This window comes from Lepidochelys kempii, chromosome 3, assembly GCF_965140285.1.
Source record: "Lepidochelys kempii isolate rLepKem1 chromosome 3, rLepKem1.hap1, whole genome shotgun sequence".
Taxonomy (NCBI): Eukaryota; Metazoa; Chordata; order Testudines; family Cheloniidae; genus Lepidochelys; species Lepidochelys kempii.
In genome coordinates this window covers 187,036,869-187,056,054 of record NC_136382.1, presented here as the reverse complement: position 1 = coordinate 187,056,054, position 19,186 = coordinate 187,036,869, and the positions used below count along the sequence as shown (strand labels likewise).

The 19,186-nt window shown below is 42.4% G+C and overlaps 1 protein-coding gene across 8 annotated transcripts in view; it reads left to right on the top strand.

Moving 5' to 3' along the window:
* Positions 1–10,422: 10,422 nt before the first annotated feature.
* The window catches only part of CCDC88A (coiled-coil and HOOK domain protein 88A), a 359,905-nt gene continuing 351,141 nt past the window's right edge, over positions 10,423–19,186 (top strand). For 5 of the 8 annotated variants that reach the window (XM_073339322.2, XM_073339319.2, XM_073339318.2 and 2 more), the window contains exons 1-2: positions 10,852–11,588; positions 11,685–11,785. In XM_073339322.2, coding sequence (XP_073195423.1) covers positions 11,526–11,588; positions 11,685–11,785 — 164 coding nt within the window. In that variant the 5' untranslated portion in view covers positions 10,852–11,525. Of the gene's footprint in view, positions 10,574–10,850; positions 11,589–11,684; positions 11,786–19,186 lie in introns of those variants that run through there. The other 3 variants (XM_073339315.2, XM_073339323.2, XM_073339320.2) reach the window with 3 other exon arrangements.

Here is a 19,186-nt window from a genome sequence, read left to right as displayed (position 1 = left end):
TGGTCCGGTGCCAAGATAGGGATATGTGTTCCGTCTATCGCCCCACCACATTTAGGGAACCCCATTGCAGCAAAGCCATCCAGTATGACCTGCACATTTCCCAGAGTCACTACCCTTGATAGCAGATCGTCAGTGATTGCATTGGCTACTTGGATCACAGCAGTCTCCACAGTAGATTTGCCCACACCAAACTGATTCCCGACTGACGGGTAGCAGTCAGGCGTTGCAAGCTTCCACAGGGCTATCACCACTCACTTCTCAATTGTCAGGGCAGCTCTCATCTTGGTATTCCTGCACTTCAGGGTGGGGGAAAGCAACTCACAAAGTTCAAGGAAATTGGCTTTACACATGCAAAAGTTTTGCAGCCACTGGGAATCATCCCATACCTGCAACACGATGTGGTCCCACCAGTCTGTGCTTGTTTGCCGGGCCCAGAATCGGCATTCCACTGTCTCAACCAACCCCACTGCCACCATGATGTCCCAATTGCCACAGCCCATGCTTTCAGGAACGGCTCTGTCTGTGTCTTCATCACAATCATCCTTTGCTGGCATCTCTTAGCCCGGTTCTGCACATACTCCAGAATAATGCGTGAGGAGTTTACAATGCTCACAACAGCAACGGTGAGCTGAGCGGCCTCCATGCTTGCCGTGGTATGGCATCTGCAAGGGTAACCCAGGAAAAAAGGCACGAAACAATTGTCTGACGTTGCTTTCACGGAGGGAGGAAAGGAGGGAGGGGTGACTGACATGTACCCAAAACCACCCTTGACAATGTTTTTGCCCCATCAGGCATTGGGAGCTTAACCCAGAATTCCAATGGGCAGTGGAGACTGCGGGAACTGTGGGATAGCTTCCCACAGTACACTGCTCCGTGAGTCGATTCTAGCCACAGTAGTGAGGACGCACTCGGCTGACTTAATGTGCTTGGTAGGGACATACAAAATCGACTGTATAAAATAGTTTTCTAAAAATTGACTTCTATAAAATCAATCTAATTTCATAGTGTAGACATACACTTAGAATTGCATTCACTTAATTGGAAGTGAACACAGATTGCCAAACTCCTCAGATATTACTGAAGCCTATTGGCAAAGGACACAGAGCAATTCTACAGCTTATTTATACAATAAATGGCAGTGACCATGAGATGATCAAGTTCAGGATCCTGACACAAGGAAGAAAGGAGAGCAGCAGAATACGGACCCTGGACTTCAGAAAAGCAGACTTTGATTCCCTCAGGGAACTGATGGGCAGGATCCCCTGGGAGAATAACATGAGGGGGAAAGAGGTCCAGGAGAGCTGGCTGTATTTTAAAGAATCCTTATTGAGGTTGCAGGAACAATCCATCCCGATGTGTAGAAAGAATCGTAACTATGGCAGGTGACCAGCTTGGCTTAACTGTGAAATCCTTACTGATCTTAAACACAAAAAAGAAGCTTACAAGAAGTAGAAGACTGGACAAATGACCAGGAAGGAGTATAAAAATATTGCTTAGGCATGCAGGAGTGAAATCAGTAAGGCCAAATCACACTTGGAGTTGCAGCTAGCAAGAGATGTTAAGAGTAACAAGACGGGTTTCTTCGGGTATGTTAGCAACATGAAGAAAGACAAGGAAAGTGTGGGTCCCTTAGTGAACGTGGGAGGCAACCTAGTGACAGAGGATGTGGAAAAAGCTAATGTACTCAATGCTTTTTTTGCCTCTGTCTTCATGAACAAGGTCAGTTCCCATACTGCTGCACTGGGCAGCACAGCATGGGGAGGAGGTGACCAGCCCTCTGTGGAGAAAGAAGTGGTTCGGGACTATTTAGAAAAGCTGGATGAGCACAAGTCCATGGGACTGGATGCGCGGCATCCGAGGGTGCTAAAGGAGTTGGCGGATGTGATTGCAGAGCCATTTACCATGGTCTTTGAAAACTCATGGTGATAGGGAGAGGTCCCGGATGACTAGAAAAAGGCTAATATTACATCTTTAAAAAAGGGAAGGAGGAGGATCCTGGGAACTACAGCCCAGTCAGCCTCACCTCAGTCCCTGAAAAAATCATGGGGCAGGTCCTCAAGGAATCAATTCTGAAGCACTTAGAGGAGAGGAAAGTGATCAGGAACAGTCAGCATAGATTCACCCAGGGCAAGTCATGCCTGACTAACCTAATTGCCTTCTATGATGAGATAACTGGCTCTGTGGATGAGAGGAAAGCAGTGGGTCTGTTATTCCTTGACTTTAGCAAAGCTTTTGATATGGTCTCCCACAGTATTCTTGCCAGAAAGTTAAAGGAGTATGGGCTGGATGAATGGACTATAAGGGGGATAGAAAGCTGGCTAGATTGTTGGGCTCAGCAGGTAGTGATCAATGGCTCCATGTCTAGTTGGCAGTCGGTATCAAGCGGAGTGCTCCAAGGGTCGGTCCTGGGGCTGGTTTTGTTCAGTATCTTCATTAATGATCTGGAAGATGGTGTGGACTGCACCCTCAGCAAGTTTGCAGATGACACTAAACTGGGAGGAGTGGTAGATATGCTGGAGGGTAGGTATAGGATACAGAGGGACCTAGACAAATTGGAGGATTGGGCCAAAAGAAATCTGATAAGATTCAACAAGGTCAAGTGCAGAATCCTGCAGTTAGGACGGAAGAATCCCATGCACTGCTACAGACTATGGACCGAGTGGCTAGGCAGCAGTTCTGCAGGAAAGGACCAAGGGTTACAGTGGATGAGAAGCTGGATATGAGTCAACAGTGTGCCCTTGTTGCCAAGAAGACTAATGGCATTTTGGGCTGTATAAGTAGGGGCACTGCCAGCAGATTGAGGGACATGGTCATTCCCCTCTATTCGACATTGGGGAGGCCTCATCTGGAGTACTGTGTCCAGTTTTGGCCCCCACACTACAAGAAGGATGTGGAAAAATTGGAAAACGTCCAGGGGAGGGCAACAAAAATGATTAGGGGGCTGGAGCACATGACTTAGGAGGAGAGGCTGAGGTAACTGGGGATGTTTAGTCTACAGAAGAGACGAATGAGGGGAGATTTGATAGCTGCTTTCAACTACCTGAAGGGGGGTTCCAAAAAGGATGGCTCTAGACTGTTCTCAGTGCTAGCAGATGACAGAACAAGGAGTAACGGTCTCAAGTTGCAGTGGGGGAGGTTTAGGTTGGATGTTAGGAAAAACTTTTTTACTAGGAGGGTAGTGAAGCACTGGAATGGGTTACCTAGGGAGGTGGTGGAATCTCCTTCCTTCGAGGTTTTCAAACTTGACAAAGTCCTGGCTGGGATCATTTAGTTGGGGATTGGTCCTGCTTTGAGCAGGGAGTTGGACTAGATGACCTCCTGAAGTCCCTTGCAGCCCTGATATTCTATGATTCTATAATAACCAGTCGTGTAGCCTCAAGTAAAAAGCATTATTGCAATCCATCCTACAGGTTGCAAGACATGGATTTCAGTGATGTGGTTCTGTGCCATAAAAGAAAATTCACAACTTCTAAATATTTCAGAGGTGAACAAAATCCTCTTGAAACTGCTAAAAATTGGATTTCCATATTTCAGTATGCGGTAAAAAAACCTCCACATTCTGAGGTAAAAAAATAGCCAGAGCTTCGTGAACCAGCTGAGCGGCGGCGAACCAGCAGAGCAGCGGGGAACGGCAGAGCAGCACACAGCAGGACTTTGCCTGGGATTGGTGAGTATCCGAGTGCGTGTTTGCTGGGAGGGCAGTGTGAGAGCCTGAACGAGTGCCTGATTGGCTGGTAGCCTGCAGGGGGCGGGCACTGGGGCTGTCTGTTTGTTTGTTTCAGGGAAGCCTGGCTGTTTAAAAATAGCCAGAGCTTCGCCAACCAGCTGAGCGGCGGCGAACCAGCTGAGCAGCGGCGAACCAGCTGAGCAGCACACAGCAGGAGTTTGCCTGGGAGTTCGCCTGGAGTGAGCCCAGTGAGGCTTACATCTTGCCAACTTCTCTGAGGAAGCTCATAGTAGGAAGGTGATATGGAAGGGAGGGGTTCAGCTGTTGTGACCTGCACTGGATGTGCCATGTTTGTCTTTCTTCCACAGGACAGAAGTGACTTTGTCTGTACAAAGTGCAATCTGGTCTCCATATTGGAAGAGAAGATTGAAGGTCTGGAGCAACAGATAACGACTCTGCGTTGCATATGAGAAACGGAGGATTTTCTGGACAAAAGTCAGGATATGCTTCTACGGGCACAAAGCTCTAAAGATTTAGAGCAGGTTGCATAGCGGAGCCAAGAGGCCAGTGAAGAAGCTTGGCAACATGTGACCTCCAGAAGAAGAAGGGGGAATGTCCGGGTTCCAGCAACGCGGACACAGGTAACTAACCGCTTTCATGTTCTCTCCACAGGTACCATTGCGGAGAGTGGACCAGATGATATGTCTGGGGGGAGAAAGCAGAAGGAGACTCCGCTGGTTGGAAGGCATGAGATGCACTGTCCTGAGATGGGGGGTTCCACGAACACCACTCCCAAGAGAAGAAGGCGGGTGGTGATGGTCTCTCTCCTCCAGGGGACTGAGTCGTCTATCTGCCGCCCTGACCGGGAAAACCGAGAAGTCTGCTGCTTGCAGGGGGCTAAGATTTGCGATGTGACGGAGAGACCGCCGAGACTCATCAAGCCCTCGGATCGCTATCCCTTCCTGCTTCTCCACATGGGCACCAATGATACTGCCAAGAATGACCTTGAGCGGATCACTGCGGACTACGTGGCTCTGGGAAGAAGGATAAAGGAGTTTAAGGCGCAAGTGGTGTTCTCGTCCATCCTCCCCGTGGAAGGAAAAGGCCTGGGTAGGGACCGTCGAATCGTGGAAGTCAACAAATGGCTACGCAGGTGGTGTTGGAGAGAAGGCTTTGGATTCTTTGACCATGGGATGGTGTTCCATGAAGGAGGAGTGCTGGGCAGAGATGGGCTCCATCTTACGAAGAGAGGGAAAAGCATCTTTGCGAGCAGGCTGGCTAACCTAGTGAGGAGGGCTTTAAACTAGGTTCACCGGGGGAAGGAGACTAAAGCCCTGAGGTAAGTGGGAAAGCGGGATACCGGGAGGAAGCACAGGCAGGAATGTCTGTGAGGGGAGGGCTCCTGCCTCATACTGAGAATGAGGGGCGATCAGCAGGTTATCTCAAGTGCTTATATACGAATGCACAAAGCCTTGGAAACAAGCAGAGAGAACTGGAGGTCCTGGTGATGTCAAGGAACTATGACGTGATTGGAATAACAGAGACTTGGTGGGATAACTCACATGACTGGAGTACTGTCATGGATGATTATAAACTGTTCAGGAAGGACAGGCAGGGCAGAAAAGGTGGGGGAGTAGCACTGTATGTAAGGGAGCAGTATGACTGCTCAGAGCTCCGGTACGAAACTGCAGAAAAACCTGAGTGTCTCTGGATTAAGTTTAGAAGTGAGAGCAACAAGAGTGATGTAGTGGTGGGAGTCTGCTATAGACCACCGGACCAGGGGGATGAGGTGGATGAGGCTTTCTTCCGGCAGCTCGCAGAAGCTACTAAATCGCATGCCCTGCTTCTCATGGGTGACTTTAATTTTCCTGATATCTGCTGGGAGAGCAATACAGCGGTGCATCGACAATCCAGGAAGTTTTTGGAAAGTGTAGGGGACAATTTCCTGATGCAAGTGCTAGAGGAGCCAACTGGGGGGGGAGCTTTTCTTGACCTGCCTCTCACAAACCCGGAAGAATTAGTGGGGGAAGCAAAAGTGGATGGGAATCTGGGAGGCAGTGACCATGAGTTGGTTGAGTTCAGGATCCTGACACAGGGAAGAAAGGTAAGCAGCAGGATACGGACCCTGGACTTCAGGAAAGCAGGCTTCAACTCCCTCAGGGAACGGATGGATAAGATCCCCTGGGGGACTAACATGAAGGGGAAAGGAGTCCAGGATTGCTGGCTGTATTTCAAGGAATCCCTGTTGAGGTTACAGGGACAAACCATCCCGATGTGTTGAAAGAATAGTAAATATGGCAAGCGACCAGCTTGGCTTAACGGTGAAATCCTAGCGGATCTTAAACATAAAAAAGAAGCTTACAAGAAGTGGAAGGTTGGACATATGGCCAGGGAAGAGTATAAAAATATTGCTCGGGCATGTAGGAATGAAATCAGGAGGGCCAAATCGCACCTGGAGCTGCAGCTAGCAAGAGATGTCAAGAGTAACAAGAATGGTTTCTTCAGGTATGTTGGCAACAAGAAGAAAGCCAAGGAAAGTGTGGGTCCCTTAATGAATGAGGGAGGCAACCTAGTGACAGAGGATGTGGAAAAAGCTAATGTACTAAATGCTTTTTTTGCCTCTGTCTTCACGAACAAGGTCAGCTCCCAGACTGCTGCGCTGGGCATCACAACATGGGGAATAGATGGCCAGCCCTCTGTGGAGAAAGAGGTGGTTAGGGACTATTTAGAAAAGCTGGACGTGCACAAGTCCATGGGGCCGGATGAGTTGCATCCGAGAGTGCTAAAGGAATTGGCGGCTGTGATTGCAGAGCCATTGGCCATTATCTTTGAAAACTCGTGGTGAACGGGGGAAGTCCTGGATGACTGGAAAAAGGCTAATGTAGTACCAATCTTTAAAAAAAGGGAAGAAGAAGGATCCTGGAAACTACAGGCCAATCAGCCTCACTTCAGTCCCCGGAAAAATCATGGAGCAGGTCCTCAAAGAATCAATCCTAAAGCACTTACATGAGAGGAAAGTGATCAGGAACAGTCAGCATGGATTCACCAAGGGAAGGTCATGCCTGACTAATCTAATCGCCTTTTATGATGAGATTACTGGTTCTGTGGATGAAGGGAAAGCAGTGGATGTATTGTTTCTTGACTTTAGCAAAGCTTTTGACACAGTCTCCCACAGTATTCTTGTCAGCAAGTTAAAGAAGCATGGGCTGGATGAATGCACTATAAGGTGGGTAGAAAGTTGGCTAGATTGTCGGGCTCAACGGGTAGTGATCAATGGCTCCATGTCTAGTTGGCAGCTGGTGTCAAGTGGAGTGCCCCAGGGGTCAGTCCTGGGGCCGGTTTTGTTCAATATCTTCATAAATGATCTGGAGGATGGTGTGGATTGCACTCTCAGCAAATCTGTGGATGATACTAAACTGGGAGGAGTGGTAGATACGCTGGAGGGCAGGGATAGGATACAGAGGGACCTAGACAAATTGGAGGATTGGGCCAAAAGAAATCTGATGAGGTTCAATAAGGACAAGTGCAGGGTCCTGCACTTAGGACGGAAGAACCCAATGCACAGCTACAGACTGGGGACCGAATGGCTAGGCAGCAGTTCTGCGGAAAAGGACCTAGGGGTGACAGTGGACGAGAAGCTGGATATGAGTCAGCAGTGTGCCCTTGTTGCCAAGAAGGCCAATGGCATTTTGGGATGTATAAGTAGGGGCATAGCGAGCAGATCGAGGGACATGATCGTTCCCCTCTATTCGACATTGGTGAGGCCTCATCTGGAGTACTGTGTCCGGTTTTGGGCCCCACACTACAAGATAGATGTGGATAAATTGGAGAGAGTCCAGCGAAGGGCAACAAAAATGATTAGGGGTCTGGAACACATGAGTTATGAGGAGAGGCTGAGGGAACTGGGATTGTTTAGTCTGCGTAAGAGAAGAATGAGGGGGGATTTGATAGCTCCTTTCAACTATCTGAAGGGGGGTTCCAAAAAGGATGGCTCTAGACTGTTCTCAGTGCTAGCAGATGACAGAACAAGGAGTAATGGTCTCAAGTTTCAGTGGGGGAGGTTTAGGTTGGATATTAGGAACAACTTTTTCACTAGGAAGGTGGTGAAACACTAGAATGCGTTACCTAGGGAGGTGGTAGAATCTCCTTCCTTAGAAGTTTTTAAGGTCAGGCTTGACAAAGCCCTGGCTGGGATGATTTAATTGGGGATTGGTCCTGCTTTGAGCAGAGGGTTGGACTAGATGACCTCCTGAGGTCCCTTCCAACCCTGATATTCTATGTTTATATGTATCTTTAGTGACTCACTTGGAGGCAAACCCTACAGTAGATAGATTAGCCATCACCCACAATTCCCCATCCCACCACCAATACCTTTTCTGTAGAGTGGTTTAGTTTCAACTAACTGTTTTATGTCACTCTTCAATCTTGATGAAGCAATGAAAGAGTGCCAAGACGGAGTTGCCATGATTGGCTGAGACAGAACTACATATCTGGGTATCATCAGTGTATTTGTACCTAACACCATGCTGTCTTGTCAGTTATCAGAGGGAAGTTATATACATACTGAGCAACACTGTTAATAAAACAATCCCCAGTAATCCCTATTTTTGCAGCCACTTCTGCAATGATAAATGACCAACCCATTAGTAATTAATTCTGAAGCTAATCTGAGGATGTATAACAGAAATCAAGGTAAATTTTCTTGAATTTGGAATTTCACAATTACTGCAATTATAACAGCTTTTCAATTTTAGTGTGTGGTTATTCTAAAAAAAAATAATGATGAAAGTAATACATTACTTTTTCCCCATTTTGTTTATGTGGTTGTTTTCCCTTGCCTACACCTCAAGACTTTGCAATTAACTATGAATCATTTGTTGAGATGCACCAATTTGCAGTGGACTTCTTAAAGAAATTATAAAATGGATACCATAAATTCAGTGGCCTGACTGCTCCGTATACTGAGACAATGTGGATGAGGTAATATCTTTTATTGGATCAACTTCTGTTGATGAAAGAGACAAGCTTTCGAGCTTCATAGAGGTCTTTTTCATGTTTGTGTAGCTGAAAAGCTTGTTTCTTTCATCAACAGAAGTTGGTTCAATAAAAGATATTACCTCACCCACCTTGTCTCTCTAATATCTTGGGACCAACAGGGCTACAACAACACTGCAAACAGTATACTCGTTATCTAGAAATGCCCAGAACATGCATAAAGTGAGTGCTCCTGCTGTCAGTGATGTCATACAACACCCAAGCTGGAAAAAAACCAAACAAAACATACTTTTAAAACTGTTTAATCAAATGTTCATCTCATAATAATAACACAGATGTCAGCCCAAAGTATTTTCCAGGAATTGAAGATCAACTGGTGTTACTAACCTGCAGCTGAGCCTTGGGGATCAGCAGTTCCTCCTAGCCAGTCTTTAATTCCCAGGAAATGCTTTATAGCACACGGAGAGCTTACTGGTTAGTTATCCAGGCTTTTACAAAAATGCTTTTGTAGTTGTGTTTAAGTCTAGTAGTTTATTGGCCGTTATTTCACTCATGTATCACCAGACTTTTACTCTGGTCCAAGACTTCACAACTTTTTTTTCTGCCTGTTCCCATTTCATGGCAAAACTAACAATGAAACCTCCCTACTCATCCGGTTTTGGGAGGGAAGGAGAGAAAGAAGACCTTGCTTTGTATACATCCATGACTGATTTACAGAGAGATGAAATCTCATCATTGCAAAGCAAAGCCACCCAAATCTACAACTTTTGTTGTGTGTTAATAATTTACCAGTAAATCTCTTGTATTTGAAATCTGATTTAAAGACTATTTTCCCCTCAATCCATAATTTATTTTTTCTACTCTTTTACAGGGTAGAAGAGAAGAGGTCATTAAGGGAGATTTCCTTCCTAATCTTAGAGAATTAGGACAGATATGGTATGCAGACATTTGGGTTAAAAACACAATCTGTTTCCCTATTTGGAATTTTTTCAAAGATTTAATTTGAACCATATTAGGCTTGAAGGGCGGGAAAAACAAGATAAAGTTATCTGGAAAATATGCAGCTAAAATTTCTTTCCTGTCACATGAAAGTGGTTGGATTTAGTCGGAGATTTTGTAAACTGCTCTGTCAATACAATACAGTCTGAGTATATTAAGTACATAAAATCCCCTATATTAATGTAATGCTTGAGATGAGAATTGAATGGGCAAGAGTCAGGAGACAGCACAAGGACAATAGCGTGGGTGAACAAACTGCTTGTCATCATTAACAAGATCGTCCTCGTTCCCCTCTTTGTCCCAAGTTCAAGCAGACTGGTTTCGTCTATGTGGGTGTGTCTCAATTTCACCTTTAAAAAAAAAGAGAGAGGACCCCTCCCTCAAAACCCCCCTACGATCCATGTTTATGAGAGTGGCTGAACCACCTCATCCGCAGGGGGCAGAAAAGGGAGAATTCAGCGCCTCTCTTTCTCCTCAAGGGGAACTGGAGAAGATTGACACGTTTTTTCCCCCACCCCAGAGGGGTTTCACCCCACTGTTCCCTCGCACACCTTTTCCCCATAGAGAGTCAAACTGAATCAGTGTCCTTCTGCCAGCGGGCAGGCAGAGCAGTCCACCCCCAGAGGAGCCTGAGGGCAGAGGCACGCCCCACCCCTCACCTTCGGTCTATTGAAGCTTCTCCGAGCTCCCGAGTCCCGCCCCTCCATGGACGGCCGTCTTTGCTGCCGCAGCTGCAGTGCGCGAGCTGAAGTGGTGTGCGCGGGCGCGAGCCATGCAGCGGTTTCCCCCCATCCCCCTCCTCAATTCCACCACCATCCAGAGGCGGAGGCGGAGAACTGGCTGGCGGAGGGATACTCTTCGTTTTTGCAGAGACGAGCTAGGGATCCATCCGCTCTTGCTTTCCTTGGAGCCGTGTGTACAGAGAATGTGATGCGGTTGTGCTGGGGCTGATTGGGCTTGGTGGCCGTTACTTGGAGAAGGGACGGGGGGCGGTTCCTGCAAAGGAAATTAGTTCTCAGCGGGAGGTTGAGGAGCCAAGGGAGCAGGGGGGATTGAGGAGTCTGTTGGGAGGTAGGGGGGCTCAGGAGCAGCGAGGCACCAAGGAGCAATAGGGGTGTGGGGCGCTGAGAAGCCGCGGAAAGGAGGGAGGCTGCGAGAGCAACGGGCGTGGGGGAGGGTGAGATCACAGGGCGAGGCAGGGTGCGTGTGGGAAGGGGTCTTGTCCCTTCTCTGTCGCAGTTCAGTTGATGGCAGCGGGGGCTAGAAAGGGGAACTGATTAGAAATAGCTTCCCCTCGCTGCTGGGGGGTAGGCTGGTTCCCTATCCCTGGGCTGCCTGTGACACTAGTGGGGGCGGGAGGGGGTTCAGAGGCTGTGCCTCTCGTCGGCACAACGTTTAATCTGAGGTGGGGGCTGCTGAGTGGTATTTGCCCCCTCTTCCTCCTCTCCTTGCTCTGGGGGCGATTAGCCTGGAGAGTTAAACTGGGGTTTCCCCTCCTCGCTGAGTGAGGAGTTGCAGCGGTAGCCTGGAGGGTTTTTTTTTTTTTTTTGTCTGATGTAGACTCCAGAAGCCTTCCTCCTTTCTTTCCTTCCATCCTTCCTTCTTCCCCTTCACTATGTAGAGCGGGAGAGACCCGTCAATAGGAAGGCTGAAATGAATGTAGATGGACTTTCAATTGCATTTTTTAAAAAAAGAAGAGGATAAATCTCAGTTGCCAGTGCACAGTTTTTTATATTGCTTTGGAGAAATGGGGGTCATTTGCTGCTGCTAAATCCTGGGAGCATTTTAGAGAGTTGCTACAAAGAAGGCAAATCTGTATTTTTTGAAGCAAAGGAGCCACATTGATTTTAGCCTTTTTTATAAAATGGAGAATGAGATATTCACACCACTGTTGGAGCAGTTTATGTCTAGCCCTCTTGTCACCTGGGTAAGCATTAATTTTCCCAAATGGCATTTTTAAGGGTAAATATCTAGCTGCAGAGTTGGAGGTGGAGTTAGTGTCATGGTGATGATTATATTTTAGGTTAAGACATTTGGACCCTTAGCTGGAGGAAATCGGAGCAACCTGGAGGAATATGTGGCTCTAGTGGATGGCATATTCTTGAACGAAATCATGCTCCAAATGTAAGTGCCTGTGTATGTGTTTTTTGTCATTGTGTATTTTATTTTTTGTCAAGTCTTTTGTTTCTTCAACATGTCATTTGACTTCCGGGCATCGCTTTGTAAATATGTCTGATCATAAAATTGTGTTTTGGCTAAAAGTATTTATGTGGTCAGTTATGAGGAGAATCTAATTTATACTACATTTAGTCTAATTTGTTGCCACTGGAACCTTTCTTTTCTAATGTAGAAAACATTTTTAAAATTTACTATTCAAAATCTGGAACTGTATTGTTAATTATATGATACTGCCACTAGAATTTGCAAGTCTGAGACAGTATGGTAAAAATGATACAATTGCAAAGTATGTGGTGCAATACCCACAGGATCATGAAATGTAAGATTTAATAGAAATTGTGTTTTTTATAAACATCTGCAAATACAGTTTCATTTTGACATAAATGGTTTAAAAATAAAGATGTAAATTAAAATCTTGAAGAATAGCAATGGACTTGTGTGTCAAGCACAACTTAAATAAAAGACCAGAATGACTAATAATTTGCCTGTTGATAAAGTTCTAATGTTTTGTTTTAGTTCATGTGGCATACAATTTTTTGAAATTGTGTGATACGCCATTATATATTGCATGCATTCTAAGTGGGACACACTTGTTTTTTACTTCGTTTCTACAGGATCAGAAACTTTAGTAAGCACTGGTTGTGAATTGTTGTATGACTACATTTTTATTCATACTGTAGAACAGTGGTTCCCAACCTTTCTGTGGGAATAGCGTATTCCTATTCTCAGAAGACTGTGGTGGGCACCAGACACCCCGCCGCCAATTTTTTGTTTATTGCCACAAACCATACACCACACAGTTCTTCTGTTTGGTATCAGAAACTAATTATTGAACATTTTGATTGTTTTAAAGGCATGTATAATTGTATATGAGTTACATAAATGAACAAATTAGATTAATATATTATTAGTCACAATTTAGAAAATATGTTTGTTGGAGTAAACAAGTGCTCCACTTATTGAAGTTTAAATAAAAACAGAACTGAAGTATATGTCAGTTTATTAAGAAGCATTGTGATTTCTACCACAGTTGTGACTATGGAATATTGCTTACTAGTATATTGCCCAGATAGTGACATCTTTCACAAGTACATTTCTGTAGTACTGTACTTCACTAATAAGCAAGATGGTACTGCTGGAAAGAACTTCTCATTTAAAGCTGGCCCTTGCTTTTTTCTCCCCACAATATTTTAAAGTCTTTCTATATAAATTTAACCTATGCTTCGATATCTAGATAGGAATAACTGTACACATAAATACAGATATACCAGTGTGTAAGCAGCTTGCAGTGACAGCTGTTCATCAAGAATACTGCCCAGCGATGGCCGGGCACATTCTTGTACTCTGTTTATACTGTTTTCACTCATGGTAAAAATATTGTTAAATTATTTATTGTATTATGTACAGTGTTGTAAATATGTATACTGGGTGTACTGAGCAACTTTAAAGCCAAGTTTTCGGCCTTCTGAAGTCAAGCGTCACTTTTGCCATTAACTTCAGTAGAACCAATATTTAAAATTTATTTTTGTAGTATAAATCCTGCAGAGGAATGTTCAAAATATGGTGAGGTCAATAAGAACCCTTTTAAAAAAATGTGCATCTTCTTTTAGAAAGCTTTTATTGTTGCATACATTTGTAAGTGATTGAAGAGTACAGTGTCTTCCACCGATGAATTTATTGAAACACTGTTTTTACTGCATAATTGAATTTGAAATAATCCAAATCAGAAAAGTTAAAGTAACTTGGCAACTACATGAATGTATATGCTGGCAACAGAATTTTTATTCATTATAAAAATGTTTAATTTTTAATTGGAGGCTGGTGACTAACTTTGGTCAAAAACTTAATAGTTTAATCTTGAAAATATCAGGACTGAAATTCTGAGAAATTTCTCAAGTCTTTGGAATTTTATCTGAGAAAATATCCTTGTAGAAATATGTTAGTAGTCTTCCTCTGAACTATTAAAAATAATAGTAAGTCAACAGGTACAGTTGTCATGAGGATCTATGCCCAAGCTCCAGGCCCTGGTGGTTTTTTTTTTTTGTCTTGTCTTTGTGTGTAAATCTTGGACCACATCCTGAAAAAGTAGTCAACATAGAAAAGTGGTCATTGCACGTATAGATAAAATGCAAAAATATACAAAATCCATTACAGATAATTTTGAAACAAAGATGATTTAATAGTCTTGCCAATAGAATGTGCATCACATTTAGAAATAGTGATGGAGTTGGTGGTGTCCAATATTATTTTATATTTGTAAAAATAATTTCAGTTATAACCTTGTTTTCATGTTTGTAACTTTTTTCTAAAATATTAATCTTTTGGGTTGAAATTTGCTGTGCTTGCTCTCTGTCCAAACTTGACGTTTCTTGGAAGTTTGAGCAAAATCTCTCCAACTGCTCTTTTATAAATTTGTATTTGGTAAGGGTGAAAAACTGTTGCTTGTTTGAGGCTTGACTGTATTTCAACTGAAAGGCTCATTTTGAGCCTTTCTGTTGACTTTTAGGGCCCAATCCAACTCCCACTGACAACCAGACACTTTTGTCTGTATATAGGTAAAGTATGGCAAAAAAGTCTGTTTTGGAAGTTTGCATGAATGCAGTTTTTCATCAAAGGCTTACTTTTCTTGATTTGAAAAGGATATGGGTGTTTGAAAAACTGTATGCCGTGCATACATTGTAGATAATTTATACATGTTCTTTTCACTATAGCAAGAATTACACTCGTAATGTTTCAGAGTAGCAGCCGTGTTAGTCTGTATTTGCAAAAAGAAAAGGAGTACTTGTGGAACCTTAGAGACTAACAAATTTATTTGAGGATAAGCTTTCGTGAGAGCTGTAGCTCACGAAAGCTTATGCTCAAATAAACTGGTTAGTCTCTAAGGTGCCACAAGTACTCCTTTTCTTTTTACTTGTAATGTTGAATTTCCACCCGTCTTCCCAAACACCCACTGAAACAAACAAACAACTCAAGAAACAAAGCTATGCCCCCAGCAGAAATATTACCTCAAAAACGGAGGAGAGCCAAAGGCTCCAAGAGGTCCACTGGGCACTTTGCTGTTGCTACTGATTTTACCTGGAAAGTGCTCAGATATTACAGCAGCGGGCAGCAGTTTAAAACCCTTACAGAGCTATGCACTTAAAGATAGATGCAGTTTTAAAATGAACCTTAACATTTACCTATACTCTTCCTTTAAAACTTTAGTTACCATGTACAAGAGAAGTGTGACAGAAAAAATAGTACTAGTGCATTTTGAGACACTAGCTTTTGAAAAGTTTTCTAAAAATCATAATGTGGTAATTGTCTAGATATCTTGTGATAGGGTTAGAAACAAAAATTCTTTACACCACCATACTTTCGTACTCCAATGGAGAGCATGAACTGTTGTTCCAGCAAGAATCATTAGGAGTGATAGTTGCGTTAGATGTGAAAAGTGCTACCAGAAGCATGTGTCTAATACATTAAGTGCTATCATCTTCTTAACATTCTACACTAGTGTGCTTCAAGTGTCTGATGGTATTAATGTTAGTGTTTTAGTGCCGGAGTGCAGATAGCAATATGTATTGGCTTGAAACCCTTTTATAGGATGATATTATGTGTTTCTGATTTTGGTGTCAGTATTGGAGATTGGTGTGTGTGTTGGTTAATATGTGAGTAGGGAAACCATCACAGTAAGTAGTTTACATAGGTTCAGAACATGAACAATTGGACACTGTTTCAACGGTTGAAGCCCTGCTGCTTTTCTGCTTTGGTACATATTTCATTTTTGCCAAATGTTTTAAAACAAATGTTATATGAATTTATGAAGGGGAGTATTAATCTCGGATTAGAAATGGTTTATGTTAAAATAATTGTGCAATCTAAAAGGAGGTTTTGTTTGTTAGAGAAAACGTGTGTGATTTAAAGTAGGGTCATTGGTTCAGTCCCGGATTAGCCAGCCAGCAGGAGTTTTAGTATGGCATTTAGTGTGCCTTACTCCTAGCTGGACAAACTTTACTGCCAAGAGCTAAGATGTTTCATGACTATGGAAGCAGATGTCAGTCAGAATAATTAGTTTCCAATAGTCATACAGTGGGTACTGAGACTTTTATTTGTATCTACATTGATTTCACCAGTTCTCAGTCAAAAAGAGAAAATTCAACGCTTTGTAATTTAGCATGTATCTTTGGCTCCTTTTGCATGCAGATGAAACTATATCGCAGGGGTTCCCATATTGTGGGCCTGGGTGGTCCGCTGGTACAATTTAATCATGAAAAGGAAACATGTGCATTATTTATTTACAGTGTTACATTTTATATGTATGTAATAATTAAAATGAATAATTTTCCTCAAGAAGTGTTAATAGTGGGCCGTAGTGCCTATCACAGCTGCACAGATGGGCCGCAGGGAAAAAAGTATGGGACCCCTGTCGTATGATAGAAGCTCTCAAACTGGAGGGGAGGTGGGCCAGCCTGGGGGGTGCATAATGTATTCTGTGTGTGGGGGGTGTGTGTGTGTTTGTGTGTGTGTGTGTGTGAGAGAGACTGCACACATTTTACCCATAGCAATGAATTAGCAAAGCTGATTATTCGAGACATATCAGGCCCTCAGATGGCGCTGTGTATTTGACTCTAGATGGTGCTGTGCATTTTGATCGATTTCTGTTAAGCTTGCATATTATTATACAAAGTCATTGCCAACTGTAGGTTAATCCATTTGCTTACAATTAATTGTGTACACCGCGTCGTAGCATCGACCACAATTGCGGTTTTGCTCTTGTTACAATGGATCGTTGGTTCTGTTTGAATCAATGCCTTACTGTTTTTAATATTTAGTGAGAGTTGCATTTTTTTTTTTTAAAATCGGTACATGTACTTGTGTGGTGGTCGGGGGTGTAAACTACTACAGACATACAGAAGGGGAGCACGAGCAAATAAGTTTGAGAACCGCTGCCATATGGTACACAAACTTCAGAGGATCTCTTCCTTTGCTGGGAACTTCATAGACAACTTCCAAACTAATACTCTTTAAGGGAGGAAGGATAGTCCAGCGATTAGAAAGGTCGCTTGAGACTTGGGAGTTATGAACTTGATTTCCTATTCTCACACAGACTTCGTGTATGACTCAAGTCACTTAGTCTTTCTGTGCCGCAGTTCCCCACCTGTAAAATAAAGTTAATCGTATTCCCTGTGAAGATAAATGCATTGAAGATTGTGAGGTGCTCAGATACTACAGTAACTGTCACCATATAAGTACCTAAAATAGATTAAATGGTATTTAAAACTGTATTTTACTTAATTTTTTTTTCAATGTATATAGCGCTCCTATTGCACATCTGCATGCACTTACATAATAATAATACATTGTTAGCTCTTAGATATTTTCATCCATAGATCACAAAGGCCCTGACTATTGATCTTCTATTTTTTAGTCTTAAAATATTTCTTGCTATATAAATGTGTTACGGTTATGATGTATAGAAGGCCTGTAACTTAAATATTTACATATTTAAAGTACCAGTTACTAAAAGAAATACAAAGTAAAGAGAGAAATTATATTTTGAATTGAAAAAAGTTGTCTAAAGTTACATTGTAAATTTCTCAGTTATACTCGGATTAGTACTGTCTTTTCAAAATAAATTAAACTATTTAAAAACTTGTACAAATGGAAAATTCCTTTATGACTCAATAGTGACTACTAGATTTTTTATGTTATGAGTACAAACTCTTATGCTGGAATTTATAAATTTTCACGTTTCTCTATATTTAAGAAAATGAATTTGTCTTTTTGCAGTAGAGAGGAACATATCACATAATACAATTTTAGTAGCACATTAGATCATTCAGATATTTTATTGTATGTGGGAATGTCAAGACCGCAGGACTTTGTACAAAAGTAGAAACACGAATATTTGTTAATTCTCATGTGGAAACAGATAACATAGTATGCTATTTACAATTATATTTGTTAATCAGTAGGTCTAAGGATTTACTGAGTATGCAGGTTATTCCACTGATTGTTGATTACGGGTAGTGTTATGTAATCAGTGCATAAATTGTTACGTTTACATACTATTAAAGTAAGAAAGTGATAACACAGTCATAACCAGTCTCTTATAGAAAGTTTGTTTTTGTTTTAGCTTTAATAGATGGCATCCTACATTATATAGACATCTTTTGTGTTTTATGGAAATCTAACAGTAGTGTAGTTTGTGGCCTGGATCTTGCAAAGTTTAGTCCCATTAAATAAAGTTCAACGTGTAAATGTTTGCAGGATTTGGGGCTATCATTACATTTACACCATCCATGAGCTTTCAGTCGTATAATGGTGTCCTGCAGCTATATTATGGTCTTACGGAAGAGTTTCTTTGATTGTGCTTTATGTCTGTTATGGAAATAGCACTATCGGGATATAAACCTCTTGGTAATGATGCGGAAAAAGAGCATGCAGTACAGGCAAACTACAAGTATTGCTCTCAAAGAACTGAATTTAGGTCTTGAAAACTAATGGTAGCTAAATCAAGCATATTTAAAAATAAATTAGAAATTCACCATTTAGAGTTAACATTTTCGGCTTTAGTAATACTAAGTATGAGTGGGTACCATTCTCATCCTGCTCTAAAACATAGTCCATACACTGTGTGGAGTCAACTTTCTGCCTTCCTGGAGTTTGGTTTTATTATTGGAGAAAATAAACAACAAATAACAATGTTCAGCTAAAGTTCAAGTTTGATTACTGCTATTTGGATTCCTTTTTCAGGACTGTACAATCAGTACCATAGGTGGTCTTGTTCTCTATCTGCGTGGAGTAACACACTGGTGAGTCAGGAGGAGCTACTTAGCATCTACCAGCAGGATCATCTCCAGCTGTTAATGAAGTATTTTTACACGAGAACACTGGCTGTTCTGTTACATTAAGGAATTCAACTAATTCTCCATTGCTGTATAATCTTTATCATTCACTAGCCCCATGTGACTTACATTGCTTCCCACTAAAGTTTGCAAAAATATATACAAAACTCAAAATTAAAAAGTAACTAGATTATTACTGGGGACTTATGTACCCTGATGAACAAGACCAAATTCCGTAGCACCAGACCCTAAATATTGGGGCAACATTATTGTATTGCATTCTCATTCCCATTATCCATGTCCAAACTGTCTTTTGGTTGAAAATATGAATATTACATCAATTAGTAAGTTATAATTCTCAACAATATTTTAACAGTGATTATTTTAGAGGGTAAGTATTTTTTTTCACTCTGCTTTTTCTAGTGGCTGACTGCACTCAGGGGTCTCTCAACTCCCATGATATTGTGTATGCGGCCTACTCAGCAACCTTCTCTCCCCATTTCCTTGCAACGTGTGC